The sequence below is a fragment of the Pan troglodytes genome, chromosome 11 (assembly GCF_028858775.2).
Source record: "Pan troglodytes isolate AG18354 chromosome 11, NHGRI_mPanTro3-v2.0_pri, whole genome shotgun sequence".
In the NCBI taxonomy this organism is placed as follows: domain Eukaryota; kingdom Metazoa; phylum Chordata; class Mammalia; order Primates; family Hominidae; genus Pan; species Pan troglodytes.
In genome coordinates, this window is record NC_072409.2 from 28,215,398 (window position 1) to 28,238,998 (window position 23,601).

A 23,601-nucleotide genomic window follows, 5' to 3' on the forward strand; every position below is an offset into this window, starting at 1 on the left:
TTCCAAGAACACATTAAAGATACAGAAACGATTCCTGATCCAAAGCAAACTTCCAGCAGGTACTGTGAAAGGGACGGGGAGGGAGGGTTTGTTCAGGTTAAGGGCATGGGTCTAAATTTTGGCAGCACTTAGAATCAACTAGGGAGCTTTCCAAAAACAAAAGTGATGTTGGGATTCCAGTCCCAGAGATTTTGCTGTAAATGGGCTTGGGTGTTGCCTGGACACTATCTGATGTGCATTCAAAGTTGAGAACCAGCAGTTTAAGGGATATGCAATATAGCCAGGAGATGATGGGTGACCAGCTGATCACCCATCTCTGGCAGTGATTGTGGTCAACACAATGAAATTCATTGATAGTCTCTTAGCATGAGATGGCAAACATCCTAATTGTTGCAGAAGGTAGTTAACAGATGCTTTTTATTTCTTGATTCAAAAGCAGTTTAAGAGACGAACATAAATATCATGGTGTTTCTTCTCATTCATATCGTTTCATAGCTGTTTACTGCCAACCTCCAAAAAATTCACAGATGCTAAACTTTGTTGCTTTGTTATGGAACAAGTGTTTAGAGTAGATGCTTTATAACTTGAATATATTATGACCTATTTAAAATAGTAAAGATATTAGAGTTAACTAAAGATCATACTTTATAAAAAAAATCTCAGTAACTGCACAGCACAATTCAATGTCACATAAATTCTATTGTCCCCAAAGTGGATTACTTATATTAATAAATCTAGAAATATTAGTGAGCACTTTTTACTTGTCAATACATAAAGTAATGAAGGTAAATATAGGATTTATAGTTCCATAGAATATAGACTAACTAGTCATTAAAATAAGGCAAATATTGGCTGGGTGTGGTGGCTCACACCTGTAATCCCAGCACTTTAGGGGGCCAAGGCGGGGAGATCACCTGAGGTCAGGAGTTCGAGACCAGCCTGACCAACATGGTGAAACCCTGTCTCTACTAAAAATACAAAAATTAGCCGGGCTTGGTGGTGAGCACCTGTAATCCCAGCTACTCAGGAGGCTGAGGCAAAAGAACTGCTTGAACCCAGGAGGCGGAGGTTGCAGTGAGCCGAGACCAAGATTGCACCACTGCACTTCAGCCTAGGCGACAGAGTGAGACTCTGTCTCAAAAAGAAGAGAAGAGAAGAGAAAAGGAAGGAAGGGGAGGCAAGGGGAGGGGAGGGGAGGGCAGGGCACAGCAATGGAGGGGAGGGGAGAGGAGGGGCAAAAAGAGTATTCTGTTACATGAATACTGCAAAATGTATGGTATAGCACACTACCCTAGAGTTGTTCGTGGTCATCCAGAAGAAGCATGAGCTTAATGGCATGGCAGTTACTTTGGAGGAAGGCCAGGAATCCAACAGCTAGAATTTGAAGCAGAGCACCAGATGAAGCTGCAACGGAAGGTTGGAGCCTTGAACGCCTTGGAAATAATGTGGTCTCTTGTTCCCTGCATCGCAATGTGTTTTATGTCATGGCACACAAAGAAAACAATATTTGAACCCCCCACTGGGTTACAGTGGAAAGGATTTGGGAACATCTGTATGTGGCTTAGTGAAAAAATGACATTTTTACTTTAAACCATTTTAACACAAAAACCAAATGGAAACCATTACAGAGACTGTTAACTCCTGAATTTGTATAAAACTTCCACAAAAATATCTTACCTAATTTTTTAGTGTGAAACTTCAAGGTCATTTTCATGAATGTAACTTCTCTAAAAATGTTTAATTGTGAAATACAGAAGAATATATAAAACACATGCACAATTTTAGAAATATCAACAAAATGGCTAGCTGTGTAGTGATCGCCCAGGTTATGAAACAGAACATTGCCAATATCTTAAAAGTCCCCAGTGTATACCTATCATACCTTCTTCCTCCACCTGCCCAGAGATAACCCCATATGGCTCTTGTGATAATTATACCCTTGCTTCTTTCTTTTTTCTTTCTTTCTTTTATTTTTTTCCTGGAGACGGAGTTGCACTCCTGTCGCCCAGGCTGAAATGCAATGGCACGATCTCGGCTCACCGCAACCTCCACCTCCCGAATTCAAGCGATTCTCCTGCCTCAGCCTCCTGAATAGCTGGGATTACAGGCATGTGCCACCATGCCCAGCTAATTTTGTATTTTTAGTACAGACAGGGTTTCATCATGTTGGTCAGGCTGGTCTCGAACTCCTGACCTCAGGTGATCCACCTGCCTTGGCCTCCCAAAGTACTGGAATTACAGGCATGAGCCACCACACCTGGCCCATATTTGTGTATCCTAAACAAGACAATTCACCTGGTTTTGAATGCTAAGTAAGTGGTGTCATCCTGTGATCTGCTTCTTGCACTCAACACCATGCTTGTGAGTGTCACTGTGTTAATGTGCATAATTGTAGTTCATTTGTTTTTCCGATCCAGAGTATTCCATTATATAGCTACACCACAATTTGTTTGTCCATTCTGCTGCTAATAGACTGGAGTTAGCCTCAGTTTTTATTTACAAAAAAAAAATGCTGCCACAAACATACTTGATCACATCACTGGAATACGTGTGAAAGAGCTTCTTTAAGGTATGTGTTTGGAGTAAAATCTCTGGGTCATGGGGCGGTGCTTCTCAAACATTAACATGTGCATGACATTCTGATTTAGCAGGTCTGAGGCAGGGTCTGAGATTCCACATTTTTTATTTACTTACTTACTTATTTATTTATCTTATTTTATTTTTGAGACAGTCTCTCTGTCGCCCAGGCTGGAGTGCAGTGACGCGATCTCAGCTCACTGCAACCTCCACCTCCCAGGTTCAAGCAATTCTCCTGCCTCAGCTTCCCGAGTAGCTGGGACTACAGGCCCACGATTCCAATGCTGCTGGTCCAGGAACCACATACGGTGAGTAGAGTACAAATTTGACCAATGTTACTAGATAATGCCACTTTTCCCAAGTACTTATAGGAATGAGTCCCTGCTATTCTACATACTCCATAGTATCATTAGACTTAAATTTAAATGAAATAAAATCAAATTTAGCAGATGTGTAATTATATTTCCTGGTTTTATCTTGCATTTCTTTCTTTTTTTATTTTTATTTTTTCGAGACAATCTCACTGTGTCACCTAGGCTGGAGTGCAGTGGTGCAATCTTGGTTCACTGCAATCTCCACCTCCCAGGTTCAAGTGATTCTCATGCCTCAGCCTCCCGAGTAGCTCAGATTACAGGCATGCACCACCATTGTGGCTTTTTTTTTTTTTTTTTTTTTTGGTATTCTTAGTAGAGACAGAGTTTCATGTGTTGGCCAGGCTGGTCTAAAACTCCTGGCCTCAAGTGATCCTCCTGCCTTGGCCTCCCAAAGTGCTGGGATTACAGACACGAGCCACTGTGTCCAGCCTAATTTTACATTTCTGTAACTACTAGTGATGCTGAACATTTTCAATATGCTATTGATTATGTAGATTTTCTCTTTTGTGATCTGTTTAAGTCTTTGTCCCCACTTTCCTATTGAATTGTCCATTCTTTACTAAGTGATTTGTAGGCATTCTTTATCCATTGTAGATACCAGTTCTTCATGGACTTTTTGGTTGCAAATATATTCTCAGTGTGGCACTTGTCTTTTCACCCACTTTGTGGAGTTAAGTAAACAGAAGTTCTGAATTTTGATATTGTTGAAACTTTGAGGTCAGGGAGATAATTGCTTTTAACATTGAAAACACTTTTTATGATAATCATTTTTTATGATAGCTTATGCCAGACACAATTCCTAATCAAGCTTTAAAATTTTATCTTTGTATTTTCACTAATAACCAATAAAAGAAAACTTTAATCCAGCTACTTGCAAGGCTGAGGCAGGAGAATCACTTGAACCTGGGAGGCTGAGGTTGTAGTGAGCTGAGATCATACCACTGCACTCCAGCCTAGGCAACAGAGTGAGACCCTGTCTCAAAAAAAGTTAAAATAAATAAATAATAATTTAATTTTTGTTTGTTTGTTTTTGAGACAGTCTCACTCTGTTGCCCAAGCTGAAGTGCAATGGCGTGATCTCAGCTCCCTGCAACCTCTGCCTCCCGGGTTCAAACAATTCTCCTGCCTCAGCCTCCCAAGTAGCTGGGGCTACAGGCATATGCCACCATGCCCGGCTAGATTTTTTTGTATTTTTAGTAGAGACGGGGTTTCACTGTGTTGGCCAGGCTGCTCTCAAACTCCTGAACTCGTGATCGGCCTCCCAAAGTGCTGGGATTACAGGCGTGAGCCACTGCACCTAGCCTAATAATAATTTTTTAAAAAAGAAAAGTTTAATCACACAAATAGGTGGCAAAAATTTAAAACACTTTGACAGCCAGCATCTGATTGTTAAACCAACATCTAGGAAAAAGCCAAGATGGCTGAATAGGAACAGCTCCAGTCTACAGCTCCCAGCATGAGCGACGCAGAAGACGGGTGATTTCTGCATTTCCATCTGAGGTACTAGGTTCATCTCACTGGGGGAGTGTCGGACAGTGGGTGCAGGACAGTGGGTGCAGCATACCGAGCGTGACCTGAAGCAGGGCAAGGCATTGCCTCACCCGGGAAGCGCAAGGGGTCAGGGAATTCCCTTTCCTAGTCAAAGAAAGGGGTGACAGAGGGCACCTGGAAAATCGGGTCACTCCCACCCTAATACCGTGCTTTTCCGATGGTCTTAGCAAACGGCACACCAGGAGATTATATCCTGTGCATGGCTCAGAGGGTCCTACGCCCACGGAGCCTCGCTCATTGCTAGCACAGCAATCTGAGGTCAAACTGCAAGGCAGCAGCGAGGCTGGAGGAGGCGCGCCTGCCATTGCCGAGGCTTGAGTAGGTAAACAAAGCGGCCGGGAAGCTCGAACTGGCTGGAGCCCACTGCAGCTCAAGGAGGCCTGCCTGCCTCTGCAGACTCCACCTCTGGGGGAAGGGCATAGCCAAACAAAAGGCAGCAGAAACCTCTGCAGACTTAGATGTCCCTGTCTGACAGCTTTGAAGACAGTAGTGGTTCTCCCAGCACGCAACTTGAGATCTGAGAATGGACAGACTGCCTCCTCAAGTGGATCCCTGGCCCCCGAGTAGCCTAACTGGGAGGCACCCCCCAGTAGGGGCAGACTGACACCTCACATGGCCGGGTATTCCTCTGAGACAAAACTTCCAGAGGAACGATCAGGCAGCAACATTTGCTGTTCACCAATATCCACTGTTCTGCACCCTCTGCTGCTGATACCCAGGCAAACAGGGTCTGGAGTGGACTTCCAGCAAACTCCAACAGACCTGCAGCTGAGGGTTCTGACTGTTAGAAGGAAAACTAACAAACAGATAGGACATGCACACCAAAACCCCAACTGTACGTCACCATCATCCAAGACCAAAGGTAGATAAAACCACAAAGATGGGGAAAAAACAGAGCAGAAAAACTGGAAACTCTAAAAATCAGAGCACCTCTCCTTCTCCAAAGGAACGCAGCTCCTCACCAGCAACGGAACAAAGCTGGATGGAGAATGACTTTGACGAGTTGAGAGAAGAAGGCTTCAGACGATGAAACTACTCCGAGCTAAAGGAGGAAGTTCGAACCCATGGCAAAGAAGTTAAAAACCTTGAAAAAAAATTAGATGAATGGCTAACGAGAATAACCGATGCAGAGAAGTCCTTAAAGGACCTGATGGAGCTGAAAACCAAGGCACGAGAACTACGTGATGAATGCACAAGCCTCAGTAGCCGATGCGATCAACTGGAAGAAAGGGTATCAGTGATGGAAGATCAAATGAATGAAATGAGGCAAGAAGAGAAGTTTAGAGAAAAAAGAATAAAAAGAAATGAACAAAGCCTCCAAGAAATATCGGACTATGTGAAAAGACCAAATCTATATCTGATTGATGTACCTGAAAGTGACGGGGAGAATGGAACCAAGTTGGAAAACACTCTGCAGGATATTATCCTGGAGAACTTCCCCAATCTAGCAAGGCAGGCCAACATTCAAATTCAGGAAATACAGAGAATGCCAAAAGATACTCCTCGAGCAGAGCAACTCCAGGACACATAATTGTCAGATTCACCAAAGTTGAAATGAAGGAAAAAATGTTAAGGGCAGCCAGAGAGAAAAGTCGGGTTACCCACAAAGGGAAGCCCAGCAGACTAACAGCTGATCTGTCGGCAGAAGCTCTACAAGCCAGAAGAGAGTGGGGGTCAATATTCAACATTCTTAAAGAAAAGAATTTTCAATCCAGAATTTCATATCCAGCCAAACTAAGCTTCATAAGTGAAGGAGAAATAAAATCCTTTACAGACAAGCAAATGCTGAGAGATTTTGTCACCACCAGGCCTGCCCTAAAAGAGCTCCTGAAGGAAGCACTAAACATGGAAAGGAACAACTGGTACCAGCTACTGCAAAAACATGCCAAATTGTAAAGACCATCAAGGCTAGAAAGAAACTGCATCAACTAACAAGCAAAATAACCGGCTAACATCATAATGACAGGATCAAATTCACACATAACGATATTAACCTTAAATGTAAATGGGCTAAATGCTCCAATTAAAAGACACAGACTGGCAAATTGGATAAAGAGTCAAGACCCACCAGTGTGCTGTATTCAGGAAACCCATCTCACGTGCAGAGACACACATAGGCTCAAAATAAAGGGATGGAGGAAGATCTACCAAGCAAATGGAAAACAAAAAAGGCAGAGGTTGCAATCCTAGTCTCTGATAAAACAGACTTTAAACCAACAAAGATCAAAAGGGACAAGGCCATTACATAATGGTAAAGGGATCAATTCAACAAAGAGAGCTAACTATCTTAAATATATATGCACCCAATACAGGAGCACCCAGATTCATAAAGCAAGTCCTTAGTGACCTACAAAGAGACTTAGACTCCCACACAATAATAATGGGAGACTTTAACACCCCACTGTCAACATTAGACAGATCAACAAGACAGAAAGTTAACAAGGATACCCAGGAATTGAACTCAGCTCTGCACCAAGCGGACCTAATAGACATCTACAGAACTCTCCACCCCAAATCAACAGAATATACATTCTTTTCAGCACCACACCACACCTATTCCAAAACTGACCACACAGTTGGAAGTAAAGCACTCCTCAGCAAATGTAAAAGAACAGAAATTATAACAAACTGTCTCTCAGACCAGAGTGCAATCAAACTAGAACTCAGGATTAAGAAACTCACTCAAAACCGCTCAACTACATGGAAACTGAACAACCTGCTCCTGAATGACTACTGGGTACATAATGAAATGAAGGCAGAAATAAAGATGTTCTTTGAAACCAACGAGAACAAAGACACAACATACCAGAATCTCTGGGACACATTCAAAGCAGTGTGTAAAGGGAAATTTATAGCACTAAATGCCCACAAGAGAAAGCAGGAAAGATCTAAAATTGACACCCTAACATCACAATTAAAAGAACTAGAGAAGCAAGAGCAAACACACTCAAAAGCTAGCAGAAGGCAAGAAATAACTAAGATCAGAGCAGAACTGAAGAAAACAGAAACACAAAAAACCCTTCAAAAAATCAATGAATCCAGGAGCTGGTTTTTTGAAAAGATCAACAAAATTGATAGACCACTAGCAAGACTAATAAAGAAGAAAAGAGAGAAGAATCAAATAGACGCAATAAAACATGATAGAGGGGATATCACCACCAATCCCACAGAAATACAAACTACAATCAGAGAATACTATAAACACCTCTATGCGAATAAACTAGAAAATCTAGAAGAAATGGATAAATTCCTCGACACATACACCCTCCCAAGACTAAACCAGGAAGAAGTTGAATCTCTGAATAGACCAATAACAGGCTCTGAAATTGAGGCAATAATTAATAGCTCACCAACCAAAAAAAGTCCAGGACCAGATGGATTCACAGCCGAATTCTACCAGAGGTACAAGTTGGAGCTGGTACCATTCCTTCTGAAACTATTCCAATCAATAGAAAAAAAGGGAATCCTCTCTAACTCATTTTATGAGGCCAGCATCATCTTGATACCAAAGCCTGGCAGAGACACAACAAAAAGAGAGAATTTTAGACCAATATCCCTGATAAACATCGATGCAAAAATCCTCAATAAAATACTGGCAAACCGAATCCAGCAGCACACCAAAAAGCTTATCCACCATGATCAAGTGGGCTTCATCCCTGGGATGCAAGGCTGGTTCAACATATGCAAATCAATAAACGTAATCCAGCATATAAACAGAACCAGCAACAAAAACCACATGATTATCTCAATAGATGCAGAAAAGGCCTTTGACAAAATTCAACAACCTTCATGCTAAAAACTCTCAATAAATTGGGTATTGATGGGACGTATCTCAAAATAATAAGAGCTATCTGTGACAAACCCACAGCCAATATCATACTGAATGGGCAAAAACTGGAAGCATTCCCTTTGAAAACTGTCACAAGACAGAAATGCCCTCTCTCACCGCTCCTACTCAACATAATGTTGGAACTTCTGGCCAGGGCAATCAGGCAGGAGAAGAAAATAAAGGGTATTCAATTAGGAAAAGAGGAAGTCAAATTCTCCCTGTTTGCGGATGACATGATTGTATATCTAGAAAACCCCATTGTCTCAGCCCAAAATCTCCTTAAGCTGATAGGCAACTTCAGCAAAGTCTCAGGATACAAAATCAATGTGCAAAAACCACAAGCATTCTTATATACCAATAACAGACAAACAGAGAGCCAAATCATGAGTGAACTCCCATTCACAATTGCTTCAAAGAGAATAAAATACCTAGGAATCCAACTTACAAGGGATGTGAAGGACCTCTTCAAGGAGAACTACAAACCACTGCTCAATGAAATAAAAGAGGACACAAACAAATGGAAGAACATTCCATGCTCATGGGTAGGAACAATCAATATCGTGAAAATGGCCATACTGCCCAAGGTAATTTAGAGATTCAATGCCATCCCCATCAAGCTACCAATGACTTTCTTCACAGAATTGGAAAAAACTGCTTTAAAGTTCATATGGAACCAAAAAAGAGCCCACATTGCCAAGTCAATCCTAAGCCAAAAGAACAAAGCTGAAGGCATCATGCTACCTGACTTCAAACTCTACTGCAAGGCTACAGTAACCAAAACAGCATGGTACTGGTACCAAAACAGAGATATAGACCAATGGAACAGAACAGAGCCCTCAGAAATCATGCTGCATATCTACAAGCATCTGATCTTTGACAAACCTGACAAAAACAAGAAATGGGGAAATGATTCCCTATTTAATAAATGGTGCTGGGAAAACTGGCTAGCCATATGTAGAAAGCTGAAACTGGATCCCTTCCTTACACCTTATACAAAAATTAATTCAAGATGGATTAAAGACTTAAACGTTAGAACTAAAACCATAAAAACCCTAGAAGAAAACCTAGGCAATACCATTCAGGACACAGGCATGGGCAAGGACTTCATATCTAAAACACCAAAAGCAATGGCAACAAAAGCCAAAATTGACACATGGGATCTAATTAAACTAAAGAGCTTCTGCACAGCAAAAGAAACTATCATCAGAGTGAACAGACAACCTACAGAATGGGAGAAAATTTTTGCAATGTACTCATCTGATGGAGGGCTAATATCCAGAATCTACAATGAACTCAAACAAATTTACAAGAAAAAAACAACCCCATCAACAAGTGGGCGAAGGATATGAACAGATACTTCTCAAAAGAAGACATTCATGCAGCCGAAAGACACGTGAAAAAATGCTCATCATCACTGGCCATCAGAGAAATGCAAATCAAAACCACAATGAGCTACCATCTCACACCAGTTAGAATGGCGATCATTAAAAAGTCAGGAAACAACAGGTGCTGGAGAGGATGTGGAGAAATAGGAACACTTTTACACTGTTGGTGGGACTGTAAACTAGTTCAACCATTGTGGAAGTCGGTGTGGCGATTCCTCAGGGATCTAGAACTAGAAATACCATTCGACCCAGCCATCCCATTACTGGGTATATACCCAAAAGATTATAAATCATGCTGCTATAAAGACACATGCACACGTATGTTTATTGCAGCACTATTCACAATAGCAAAGACTTGGAACCAACCTAAATGTCCAACAATGATAGATTGGATTAAGAAAATGTGGCACATATACACCATGGAATACTATGCAGCCATAAAAAATGATGAGTTCATGTCCTTTGTAGGGACATGGATGAAGCTGGAAACCATCATTCTCAGCAAACTATCACGAGGACAAAAAATCCAAACACCACATGTTCTCACTCATAAGTGGGAATTGAACAATGAGAACACGTGGACACAGGAAGGGGAACACCACACACCGGGGCCTGTTGTGGGGTTGGGGGTGGGGGGAGGGATAGCATTAGGAGATATACCTAACCCTAACTGACGAGTTAATGGGTGCAGCACACCAACACGGCATGTGTATACATATGTAACAAACCTGCACGTTGTGCACATGTACCCTAAAACTTAAAGTATAATAAAAAAAAAAATCTAAAATTTTATTTAAAAGAAACATGAGTTTTTTTCTTTGTCCAATGTAGTATTAAAATTTACTGTTATAATGCTGATAGATTTCAAATCCAATTTTATGTCTTCCAATCAAATTTTTATTTCTTTTTTAAAATTGTATTTTGAGACACAGTTTTACTCTGTCATCCTGGCTGGAATGCAAGGGCGTGATCAGGGTTCACTGCAGCCTCTAACTTCCAGGCTCAAGCCATCCTCCTGCCTCAAACTCCCCTGCCAGGCCCTCTAACCCTCAGTAGCTGGAACTCCAGGTGTGCACCTCAGCCCTCCCAAAGTGCTGGGATTACAGGCATGAGCTGCCACTCCCGGCATCAAATTGTTCAAAATGATAATGCAACTAATTCTAAAAATGCACATGCACTGTTAGAGCAATCACCCTGTAGCCACACAGAGGGCACATCAGTGATTATTGAGCAAAAGAATCAAATACATGTGAAGACAGAAATTTGGACCAGTACGCCAGCTTGCAGCATTCCCCCTTCCCCAACCAGCCATACCTTGGGTTGAGCTTCCTGGACACCCGGGCAACATTCTCCTTCTGCATCTCTGTGGGTAACATGTCTGCAGTGGGCAGTGGAGGACATGGGCAAACCTGGCCCAACTCAGGCTACCATCCAAGAAGCCTCAGGAGAAGCTGCTTTTACCTGAAGCTGATAGGCCCAGGAGCAGCCTGGATCACTGGCCAATTGATATTTTGTACCACACCTGTAGCCTGTTTCCCTTCCCTGGGATACAGGCTGGGAAGCTATGCTCTAGTAAAGAAGAAACCTTAGAATACTTTAGGGTGTAGTAAGAAAGACCACTGGAGGCAGTGGATGAATGAGAACAGCTGTTCTCAATTCTGGCTGCATAGTCAAATCTACCAAGTTGCTTTAAAATTATCCTGGTAGCTGGGGCCTCACTTCCAGGGAGTCTGATGTAATTGCTACGGATAAGGCACAGACATCAGTAAATTTTTTTGAGATAGGGTCTAGATTTGTTGTCCAGGCTAGTCTCAAATTCCTGGGCTTAAGTGGTGCTCCAACCTCAGCCTCCTGTGTAGCTAGGATTACAAGTGTGTGCCACCCTGCCTGGCCAGGCATCAGTAATTTTTTAAGAGTTCTCCAGATGATTTAAATAAGCAATTGGTCATGAAAATTGCTAGATTATGTGCTCCAGGGCAGGGATATCATTGGGGAGCATAGGCAGTAAGGAAGAAACTGGAGGACCTGGACTGTGTCTGCGAAGTTGAAGCGGGAGTGCTGGTGTAGACCAGTATTTTTTAGAGTGTAGTCATCTGAACTTCTAACACATATAGGTTCCTGGGCCTCATCTATATAATTAGAATGTCTTGAGTGGGACCCAGTGATCTGCATTTTAAATAAGCTCCCCAGGTGATTCTTAGAACACTGATACTTGAAACATGATAAATAATTTGCAGACAGAACCTACACCATTCTATCATTACCTACAGGTAATAATATAAAGATTTTTAAAACTGACTTCAAGAATTCACTGGAGTATCATATACCCAAATGAAATACATGAATAATTCACCAAAAGGCATGTCTTAGAATAAGCCTCAGTGAAACCAGCAAAAGAACATATCCGGCCAACTTTCAGAAAATTAATAAATCATTGCTATTATAAGCCATGGTTTTGAACTTGTTACATAGCAATATATAACGAACATAGCTGTGAATGGTATTCAATTTGCTGCCCACGCGGGAGATGAGCATTACTTCAGAGTACAGAAGGAAATTGAGTGGAAGAAGCAATAGTGCATTAGTTTGTTTTCACACTGCTAATAAAGCCATACCCAAGACTGGGTAATTTAAACAGAAAAGAGGTTTAATGGACTCACAGTTCCACATGGCTGGCGAGGCCTCACAATCACGGCAGAAGACAAAAACGAGCAAGTCGCATCTTACGTGGATGGCAGCAGGCAAAGAGAGAGAGAACCTGTGCAAGGGAACTCCTCCTCATGAAATCATCAGATCTTGTGAGACTTATTCGCTATCACGAGAACAGCACAGGAAAGACTGCCCCCATGATTCAATTATCTCCCACTGGGTCCCTCCCATGACACGTGGGAGTTGTGGAAGCTACAATTCAAGATGAGACTTGGGTGGGGACACAGCCAAATCATATCAAATAGGTAAGAGCAGAGAATAATTAACTTGTTGACTCTTCTTAGCCTACCAGCAGTTTATACTCATATTACAAAATGTCATTTCCTGATAATGCCAGAGAATCCACTTACTTGCTTTTCTTTGTGTTTCAGTCCTCAGTTCTGAGATACTCACAAATTAGTATAGTGTTGCAACAGTTGCACATAGCAGCTGAGGAACATTTTGCAAAAATCACAAAATTCATATTACTCTTGAATTTGTGTATAAATATATAGACCTAGAGGTAATGTGAATGGTGTTACTAATCATAATTCTTTCCATTGGAAAGTAGGTAGACATTGAATACTAGAATTGAGTAGTTTTATTTTCTATGAAAATATTTCATAAGATTAGTTTTTTAATAATTACAATCTTTGGCTTTATTGAATAATTTCTTCATATTTTCACTTTTTAATTTTAAGACAGTTTTGGATATTTAAAGAGAAAAGTAACTTTTGAAAATATGAGACCATTATAATTTTTTTATTTTCTAACATTTACATTTTTAGATAAAAATATATTCAAAGTTTGAATATTTGAAAACAACTACACATCATTATTTAAGCCTTTAGATCATTGAAATGAGTACAGGTCAAGACCATAACAGAAATAGGTAATATAAAAGTAAAGTTCATGGCCAGGCATAGTGGTTCATGCTTGTAATTCCAGCATTTTGGGAGGCTGACAAGGGAGGATCCCTTGAGCCCAGGAGTTCAAGACCAGCCTGGGCAACATAAGGAGACCTTATTTCTTAAAAAAAAATGTTAAAAACTAGCCAGGTGTGGTGGCACATAGTCCCAGCTACTCAAGAGGCTGAGGCGGGAGAATTGCTTGAGCCTGGGAGATTGAGGCTGCGGTGAGCTGTAATTGCGCCACTGCACTACAGCCTGAGTGACAGAGTGAGACCCTATCTTGAAAATAAATAGATAAGTAAATAGAATCAGAAGAGAAACAAACTGCAAGGGAAAAATAGAAAATTTTCAAATAAGAGGCTATTTAAAATTTTTTAACTGGCAACAATAAAAACTAGCAGACTTTATTGAGCATGTAAAGTTCAGACTTTATTGAGCATGTAAAGTTCAGAAATAAGGTATTGTAAATTATGAATGAAGACTACTCATGAAAATGAAACAGGTATTTATTCTTATCAAATTCACAACTTGAACTTCAAGTCAGATTCAATCTTAGCAACTTCAGATTATCTGGTAAATGATTCTTTAGCTACTGTATTAGTCCATTCTCATACTGCTATAAAGAACTACCTGAGACTGGGTAATTTATGAAGAAAAGAAGTTTAATTGACTCACAGTTCCGCAGGTTTAACAGGAAGCGAGGCTTGGAGGCCCCAGGAAACTTACAATCCTGGTGGAAGGTGAAGGGGAAGCAAGCACCTTCTTTACATGGTGGCAGGAAAGAGAGAGAAGGAGAGTGAGGAGGGGAAGTGCCACACACTTTTAAGCCATCAGATCTTGTGAAAACTCACTCACTATCATGAGAACAGCATGGGGGAAATCCACCCCCAAGATCCAATCACCTCTTACCAGGTCCCTCCCTCAACATTGGGAATTATAATTCAACAGGAGATTTGGGTGGGGACACAGAGCCAAAGTAAAAGTGAGATAGAAAAGAGAATTATTCATATCAAATACATAATTCAGAAGGAACAAATGTAACTCTGGGCTGCACCTTGCAAGATAGAGAAAATTATATCCATGAAATCAGCAAACTGGTCAAAAAGTTAGAACTTCTGGAGTGTCACTAGGTTTGTTGGATAATGATTCTGGAAACTGATCCTACTCCTTTTGACAGCATGAGATTCTTTGCAGCAAAACAAAATGTGCTTCAAATTAATCATTATGATTTTTCCTCAGATAATCATAACAGAAAATTTGGTATTTCATCTGTATTTGTCCGTTTTCACACTGCTATAAAGAAATACCTGAGACTGGGTAATTTTTAAAGGAAAGAGGTTGAATTGACTCACAGTTTTGCATGGCTGGGAAGGCCTCAGGAAACTTACAATCATGGTGGAAGGCAAGAAGCAGGCACCTTCCTCACAAGGCAGCAGGAGGGAGTGAGAGCAAGCAGGGGAAATGGCAGATGCTTATAAAACCATCAGATCTGATGAGAACTCACTCACTATCACGAGAACAGCATGGTGGGGGGGATCCACCTCCATGATCCAATCACGTCCCTCCCTGTACACGTGGGGATTACAAGTCCTTCCCCTGACACATGGGGATGACAATTTGAGATGCGATTTGGGTGGGGGCACGGAGCCAAACCACATCATTATCTAACACTAGTTCTTCTAAAAAGAGGGTATTAAGCATTACTTTTTATTCTGTTGTTTTGACATCTAGGGTCTTACTGACTATTGGGAGACTGGCCCTCCACAGGCTAGCCAGCCAATTCCTAGGGAGAGTAAAGGACTCGTCTGTGAGCTGTCTTTCATATGCTAACCTACTGATCCAGAGCCCATATCCCACATCCTGCTCTTACACTCAAGGCCACTATCCGCCTACCCTGGTCACCCCAGAGCCAGGTACCAGGCAACTAGGGACAGCCCCTATACCCCTAGAGACCACTGAAATTATTCAAACTAGCCAATTCTAAACCTGCTTACCCTGCCTCATCTGTTCCTTCCTGTAGAAACCACAGTACAGGCTCTTGCATATGTTTTCTCCTCACTCCTTTTGCTTCTTGACCAACCCTGGTGCTTACCTGTGTGGCATGTCCTCTTGTATTAGTCTGTTCTCAAGCTGCTAATAAAGACATACCTGAGACTGGGTCATTTATAAGGAAAGAAGTTTAATGGACTCACAGTTCCACATGTCTGGGGAAACCTCACAATCATGGCGGAAGATGAAGGAAGAGCAAAGGGAAGTCTTACATGGTGGCAGGCAAAGAGGGCTTGTGCAGAACTCCCATTTATAAAACCATCAGATCTCGTGAGACTTATTCACCACTATGAGAACAGCATGGGAAAGACTCACCCCCATGATTCAATTACCTCCTACTGGGTCCATCCCACGACACATGGGAATTATGGGAGCTACAATTCAAGATGAGGTTTGGGTAGGGACACAGCCAAACCATATCACCTCTCTTCTTGGAACTGTGAATAACAAACTGTCTTTTCAATGGCAGTCATCTCCTGATCTGTTGGCCTTAGCATACCAGAGGAATAAAACTTACATTTTAAAGCACAGAGAAAGACCCTGTAGAAACTGGCTTTTATATTCTAAGTCCAAGGAAAAGCATTTTTGTATTCCCATTATGTGTCTGACAAACCTAGTTTTCAGGATTATCTTTGGCCAAGGTGTGTATTGATGACTACCTAAACTAGATTCTGCACTAGAATTTAGTAATCTAGATTCTTCATTAAAGGAATATGAAACATCACATGTGCATAAAAGGAAGCACATATGCAATTACTAAAACTGGCGGGAAAAGGTGAGTAGGTTAGTCAACAGTTAACAATTGATGATATTGAAAAATAATAAGTCAATATTGGCTAGGAATATTGGCTTAAGTTTCTTGAAAAACAACAGTATTAAGCCAAGCATTTTTGTGTCCTCTTTAAGCAATCTTTGCTTAACTGACTGCACAATGTCTAAAGAAAACAATGGAAAGTACTATAAATGCTTTTGAAATTTGGTGCTAGAATGGCCAAATAGATAAAAACAGGGAGGCAAATGATTATTATCTCAGATGGATAATATTGATAATAATGATTGTAATATGAAAATATTACTATCATTCTTTACCTATAAATTCAAAATAGAATTTATAGGTAAAAAATTCAAAGTAAAATTTATAGGTAGAAAAATGATTGTAATATTTTCAAAAAAATTTATATTTGGTTCAATTTGATCATCAGAGACAAATGTTATTTCAACTAACAGTTATTATATGTATTGTTGAACTACCAGAAAAAGAAAACAAGAAATTTGATGTGAATATTTTATTCATTTTATACCTTTTGTAAAAAGCATAGCTATTGTCTTTAGTGATGTGGGGAGTTGAGCACCTTTCCATATGCTTATTGGCCTCTTTTTTGAAGTACTTGCTTGTTTTCTGACAATTTCTGTATTCGATGTCTATTTCTTTCTTTTTTGGTTTTTTTTTTTTTTTTTTTTTTTTAGAGATGGGGTCTCACTGTGTGGCCCAGGCTGGTCCCAAACTCCTGGGCTCAAGCAGTCCTCCTGCTCAGCCTCCCAAAGTGCTGAGATTACAGGTGTAAGCCACCATGGCCAGCCTAGATGCCTATTTTTTATTAATTAGTTCTTTATATATTGTAGGTACAAATCCATTGACTGACTTTTTATATCTACTCAGTGCCTTGCATTTTTAGTCTTAGTATCTGCGATGAGAAATTCAGAATTTCAAAATTTTAATGTAGTCCATTTTAATCAATCATATCCTTTATCATTGGTAGCTTTTCTGTCCCATTTAAACCATCTTTTCCTTCCCTGAATAAACAAAAATATTCTATGATTTCTTCTAGAAGATGTATTGTCTTTTTAGATGGGGACTTACAATTTATTTAGAATTGAGTTTTGTGTATGATGTGAGGTAGGGGTCAAGATGTGGATATCCATTAGGCTAAATACTGTTTATTGAAAAGGTCATCTCGGCTAGGCATGGTGACTCATGTCTGTAATCCCAGGCAGTTGGATCACTTGAGTCCAGGAGTTCAAGACCAGCCTGGGCAATGTAGTGAGACCCCATCTCAAAAAAAGAAAAAAGAAAAGGTCATCTCTTCCTTCCTCATTGCTCTGAAGTGCCACCTTTGTCATAAACATATTATGCTGTTTTATTCCAAGGGAGTTTTCTGTTTTGATATAAATTGGTACACGGCTTGAAATTGACTTCTCTTTGATTTAGATTCCCCTCTCCTTGGGCGCCCATGTGAATTCAATACAGGAGTTGTTTGGGGGTTTAATTATTGTCACTAGATCATCAGAGAGTGTATTCACGTAGTATATCAATTAGCTTTCAAGGTAAAGTACAAATTCTAATTTCTGGATGGATCAGAACTTTCTTCCAACTCTTACCTCATGCCTTTTTCCTTCTGCAGACTGCAGTTATGAAGATGTCAGGACTGTTCTAGTTGGTTATCTGTCTTCCATGTTCACAAACTTCCTACAGGCCCAAATTGCTTATCTTTTTGTCACAGTTTTATTGATATCTTCTTTTTCCTTTGACCATTCAAAAGAATACCCACTCCCTCAGGAGGGCTGAGCTAAAGCTGGGGACACAGGAGCTAAATAAAGACACATAAAAGACTTATTCCTAAGGCTAGGCATGGTGGCTCATGCCTGTAATAATCTCAGCACTTTGGGAGTCCCAGATGGAAGGATTGCTTAAGGCTAGGAGTTCAACACCAGCCTGGGTTAAATGGTGACACCCCCTATCTCTACAAAAAAAAAAAGTTTTTAAAAAAATAGCCAGACATGGTGGTGCATCCCTATAGTCCCGGAAACTCTGTAGGCTGAGGTGGGAGGATCGCTTGAGCCCAGGAGTACAAAGTTATAATAAACTGTGATAGTGCCAATGCACTCTAGCCTGGGCAATGGAGCCAGACCCCATTAAAAAAATAAATAAATAAAGACATTCCTTAGTGATTTTCCAGTGAGGAAGTGGGGAGGCCATCCAGGTCTGTCTCTATCCAGAGAACCCAGCAGTTGAGGACAAATTAAAACTTCCGTGAGGCTCAAAGTCCAGCAAACATCTAACTTAATTCCAATTCTCAAAGTTCCTTTAGTTCTTGGGCTTACCACATCTCCAAATCCAACAAAAGACAAACATAGCCAATTAGAATATCAGAAAGGGCCAAATTAAATGCCGAAACCCAAGAGGGAAAGTATGCCAAAATGAACAACTTTTACCGGTCTAGTTCAAGTTGGGTAATTTCTATAAGTCCAGGAGTCATTAACAAAACCTCTTGGGACCCAAAATTTATTCTCCAAAAGACACAGATGCAGCTGAAATCTTTGATAAAAACCAAAACAGAAATTAGTAGGACTTTTTAATTTCTCTGAAGTGTAGTGCACACATGTAGATTTGTGCACAAATTAACATGCTCTTCAGATGCGTCCAGTGTAGGTGAGCAACAGAGCAGAGGCCCACACTGGGATAATAGCCTAGGCAGAAGCTCACAGCCTGAGTAACAAGGCAGGGCAAAATTTACAGTTCAGATAGCTATGGGTAAAGTCTAGGCTGAAAATCTGTGAAACTGGATTCACTACTCTATTCTGAATCTGTGTGACAAGTTCAAAGTTCAAGGAGCAGTGCAGAGGGTACACATCTACCTATGTGACGACAGGGCAGAGAACTTAGAGCCGGGAATCTAGGAAGATGGAGACTGAAAGCAGAGCCCTTCCCCCCTCCCACTACTTCTCCAGTATAAATGCATTTCTGCAAACAGACCAGCCAGGACCATGAACAGAAAAAAAAGTTTCTCTGGGCCGGGAGCAGTGGCTCACACCTGTAATCCCAGCACTTTGGGAGGCCGAGGTGGGTGGATCACGAGGTCAGGAGTTCGAGACCAGCCTGGCCAGCATGCTGAAACCCTGCCTCTACTAAAAATACAAAAATTAGCTGGGCATAGTGGTGCGCACCTGTAATCCCAGCTACTCAGGAGGTTGAGGCAGGAGAATCGCTTGAATCCGGGAGGCAGAGGTTGCAGTGGCCAAAATCGTGCCACTGCACTCCAGCCTGGGTGACAAAGCAAGACTCGGTCTCAAAAAAAAAGAAGAAAGGAAAAAAGAAAAAAAAAGGAAAAAAAAAGTTTCTCTGAAAGTAGGTAGTTTGACAAGCAACCGTTTAAATAGCTCAGTGGTTCTTGACCTTGGCTGCACCCTGGCAAGTTTTGAAACAGGGTCTCACTCTGTTGCCCAGGCTGAAGTGCAGTGATGCGATCTCGGCTTACTGCAACCTCTGCCTCCCAGGCTCAAGTGATCCTCCCACCTCAGCCTCTCAAGTGTCTGGGATCTCAGATGTGCGCCACCACACCCAGCTAACTTTTTGTGGTTTTTATAGAAGCAGGGTTTCACCATGTTGCCCAGGTTGGTCTCAAACTCCTGAGTTCAAGTGATCCTCCTGCCTCAGCCTCTCAAAGTCCGGGATTACAGGCATGAGCCACTGTACCCAGCACCCAGTACACCTGCTCCTGTGATTTGGATTCAATTGGTGTGGGATGAAGCCCCAGTGTAAGTAATTTTTTTAAGTTACCCAAGTGATTCTTAACGTGCGGTCTGGGTTGAGAGCACCCGAATTTAATTTAAGCAACTTTGGACAGCAGTCATCTGACCACAGCTTAAACAGAGAACAGTCCCCAAGAGTGTGGGGCCAAATTGCTGGGAAAGACTTTTCAATGATTAGATTCAGGGTGAGTTGATTAAAGGAATACTCGAAGATTATGCAGCAAAAGATCAAGTTGTACCTAGGTGTTCACTTATTTTAAAGCTTGTACAAAACATTATCTGACAACTTGACTAAAGTTGTTTAACCTAGTAATTTTTTTAAAGAGGGTTTTGTTATAATAAAACGTGGGGAGAACATCTCATGACTCCAATAAACTCAGGCTTCAATACCATGGGATATGAGGTATGGGATAGTGGAATAAACATGAGCTTTGAGAACAGAACAAAGTAGGTATAAAACCTGTGCTGCCAGTTTTTAGCTGCAGGACCTGAGGTGGCTCACTGAAGCTTTCTGAGCCTGGAGTACTTCATCTGTAAGATGGGGATGATGATACCTGTTTTTTAGGAAGCTCGTAAGGATGAAATGGGATGGCGTATTTAAAGCATGTTTGTTGGTTAGACTCTTTGATGTCAGAGCCACCTGGGTTAATTTGGGTTTATGGTGAAGATGCTCAGGGAAGGTAACAGTCATGAGCCCTAGCTGGAATTCCTTGGGGCTACTGTACTGTCTTTGGGATGGGAGGCAGTCCTGGCCACCCCCGCATCAGGCATCATTCATTGTGGTGTTCTGTCATAATCGTGGTTCATATACTTTCCATGTCTTTTCTTTGACTGTGGATGAAGGGTCTCTTTCCTGTTTTATTTTGGAAGTCCAATTAGCTGGACCTGCTACCCTCCTGTATAGGAGCCCTGCTTACTAGAGCTTCCACCCCAGGCCACTTCACAGGCTTCTGGCTGACCCTAGATGGCTGCTCAGGGAGAGTGGTGAGGTCACATGGCACCGAGCTTGCATGGGGAGCCTTTGTGCTTCCCAGAAGGGGAGTCGATGGCAGGCAAATGTCTGGTCTGGCCTGTCTGGTTCTGTTCTGCGTGTTCCAGCCCTTAGGAGCTCACTAAATAGCAGCTGGGCCAGGCGCAGTGGCTCACATCTGTAGTCCCAGCACTTTTGGAGGCTGAGGCCGGAGGATTGCTTAGGGCCAGGAATTTGAGACCAGCATGGGAAACAGCTCAAGTGATCCACCTACCTAGGTCTCTCAAAGTGCTGGGATTATAGGCATGAGCCACCATGCCCAGGTGGCTGTTATAGTACATTGTGTTTTATCATTGGTAAAACTGTTTTTAAATTTTGTAATATCTTTTCTTAGGTATTTTAGATGAAATATTAAGTTTGGTTGTTCCATAGCGTTCCTTCAATATCTTTTATATGATATCTATTGGGGAATAGAGAAGCCTCATCTCTATTAAAAAATAAAATTAGGCCTGGCATGGTGGCTTACGCCTGTAATCCCAGCACTTTGGGAGGCCAAGGCAGGTGGATCACGAGGTCAGGAGTTCAAGACCAGTCTGGTCAACATGGTGAAACCCCGTCTCTACTAAAAATACATAAATTAGCAGGGTGCAGTGGTGGGCACCTGTAGTCCCAGCTACTCAGGAGGCTGAGGCAGAAGAATCACTTGAACCCAGGAAGTGGAGGTTGCAGTGAGCCAAGATCTTGCCACTACACTCTAGCCTGGGCGACAGAGCGAGACTCCGTCTCAAAAAAAATTAAATTTAAGTTAATTTAAATTAAAAAGAAAAAAAAAAGACCAGTTGTGGTGGCTCATGCCTGTAATCCCAGCACTTTGGAAGGCCAAGGCGGGCGGATCATTTGAGGCCAGGAGTTCGAGACGAGCCTGGCCAACATGGTGAAACCCGGTCTCTACTAGAAATACAAAAATTAGCCCGGCGTGGTGACACACACCTGTAATCCCAGCTACTCGGGAGGCTGAGACACAATAATCGCTTGAACCCGGGAGGTAAAGGCTGCAGTGAGCCAAGGTCGCACCACTGCGCTCCAGCCAGGGCAACAGAACGAGACTCTGTCCGTCTCAAACAAGGACAACAAAAAATCACCTGAAATGTCAAAAACCCTTTTTTTGTCTGGCTATGACTCAAAGTCCCCACTAGAGGGCAGGAAACTTACATTTAAGATGGATTTTATGTTCTAAAGGTTAATAAACTGGATAAATGATAATGATTATTGAAATCATAGTCACAGGTAACAATTGTCGCACACTTTCTAAGATCCAGGCACTCCTCTAAGCACTTTATATGCATTATAGTATTTAAGTTATTTACTGTATTCTCTTTACCTACTTCTTACCATAAATTGTAGCCATACAATTATCAGTTAACTTGCTCTTCACTTCTGTCCCCACCACTGGACTGGAAGTTCCATGAGGATAGTGTCTGTTTTTTTCACTATTCTATACTTAGTACTGTGTCTGGAATATTGTAGTGGCTGAATAAGTACTTGTTGAATGAATAAAAGAATCCTGACTTCAAAACCAAAAGATGGGGGCTGTTATTTTTATTTATTTGTTTATTTTTTAGTTTTTGGGACAGGGTCTAACTCTGTCTCCCAGGCTGAAGGGCAATGGCACAGTCATGGCTCACTGCAGCCTCAGCCTCCTGAGCTCAAGCGATCCTCCCAAGCAGCTGAGACTATAGGTGCACACCACCATGTCCGACTAATTTTTGTATTTTTTGTAGAGAGGGGTTTTGCCATGTTGCATAGGTTGCTCTTAAACTCCTGGGCTCAAGTGATCCACCTACCTCGGTCTCTCAAAGTGCTGGGATTATAGGCATGAGCCACCACGCCCAGGTGGCTGTTATAGTACATCGTGTTTTGTCATTGGTAAAACTGTTTTTAAATTTTGTAATATCTGTTCTTAGGTATTTTAGATGGATTATTAAATTTGATTGTCCCATAGTGTTCCTTCAATATCTTTTATAGGATATCTATTGGGGAAATCTCTGTTCTTTTGTAGAAAATTGACAGGCATTGTCAAACTAAAATAAATAAGGACCTCCTTATAGATTAAGAGCTAATTTATTATCTTGGTAATGGGTATTGTAATTATCCAGAGGAATCTGTGGATTTATATTCAACAAACGCTGACCTCATGCCAGACACTGTTCTAAAGACTGCATCCTTACAAAGTTTCTATTATTAGCTCCATTTTACGGATGAGGAAACTGAGGCACAGAGATAGTAAGGAACTTGCCCAATATATCACAAGTAGTAAATTGAACAGCTGGAATTCAAACTCAGGTATTCTGGCTGCGAACTCCAAATACATAATTGCTACGCTGCCTCTAAATTTCACTTAATGATTTTATACAATTATTACAAAAAGCAATAGCTTCATTGGTAATGATTCTGATAGGACACAGAAAAATAAATCTGGGAGAACTTCTGTGCATTTTTTCTAATTGACTTTCAATCCATTTGAAATAATAGGGATGGGAAAAGAATTACAAACAGGTCAGGAGCTGTTGTTTCCTGTCCAAATCTTGTTTCTAGCCAGGGAGTTATTTTGCCAGTTACATGGTGAAAAATTATAAACTATAATCCCCTTTCTAAAAGACCAAACACACTAACCAACTAACACACAAAAGCCAGCCTGCTATAGGGCAGAGCTCTTGGAATATCAACAGAAAAGCCA

At 41.3% G+C, this 23,601-nt stretch overlaps 1 protein-coding gene across 2 annotated transcripts; it reads left to right on the forward strand.

Annotated features, from left to right (window-relative positions):
* Positions 1-1,227: 1,227 nt before the first annotated feature.
* Positions 1,228-13,029, forward strand: C9H9orf152 (chromosome 9 C9orf152 homolog). 2 transcript variants are annotated; one of them, XM_054658380.2, is made up of 2 exons: positions 1,228-2,885; positions 4,357-13,029. In XM_054658380.2, exon 2 carries the CDS (start codon positions 6,751-6,753, stop codon positions 8,296-8,298), a length of 1,548 nt encoding a protein of 515 aa, XP_054514355.1. In that variant the 5' UTR covers positions 1,228-2,885; positions 4,357-6,750; the 3' UTR covers positions 8,299-13,029. The 2 variants fall into 2 exon arrangements, with proteins under 2 accessions (XP_054514355.1, XP_054514357.1); XM_054658382.2 differs by having other exon boundaries at positions 4,670-13,029.
* Positions 13,030-23,601: the final 10,572 nt, after the last annotated feature.

Bases quoted from the DNA above. Each gene is read 5' to 3' on its own strand.
- C9H9orf152 (XM_054658380.2), top strand. From the start codon at position 6,751: ATGGTAAAGGGATCAATTCAACAAAGAGAGCTAACTATCTTAAATATA.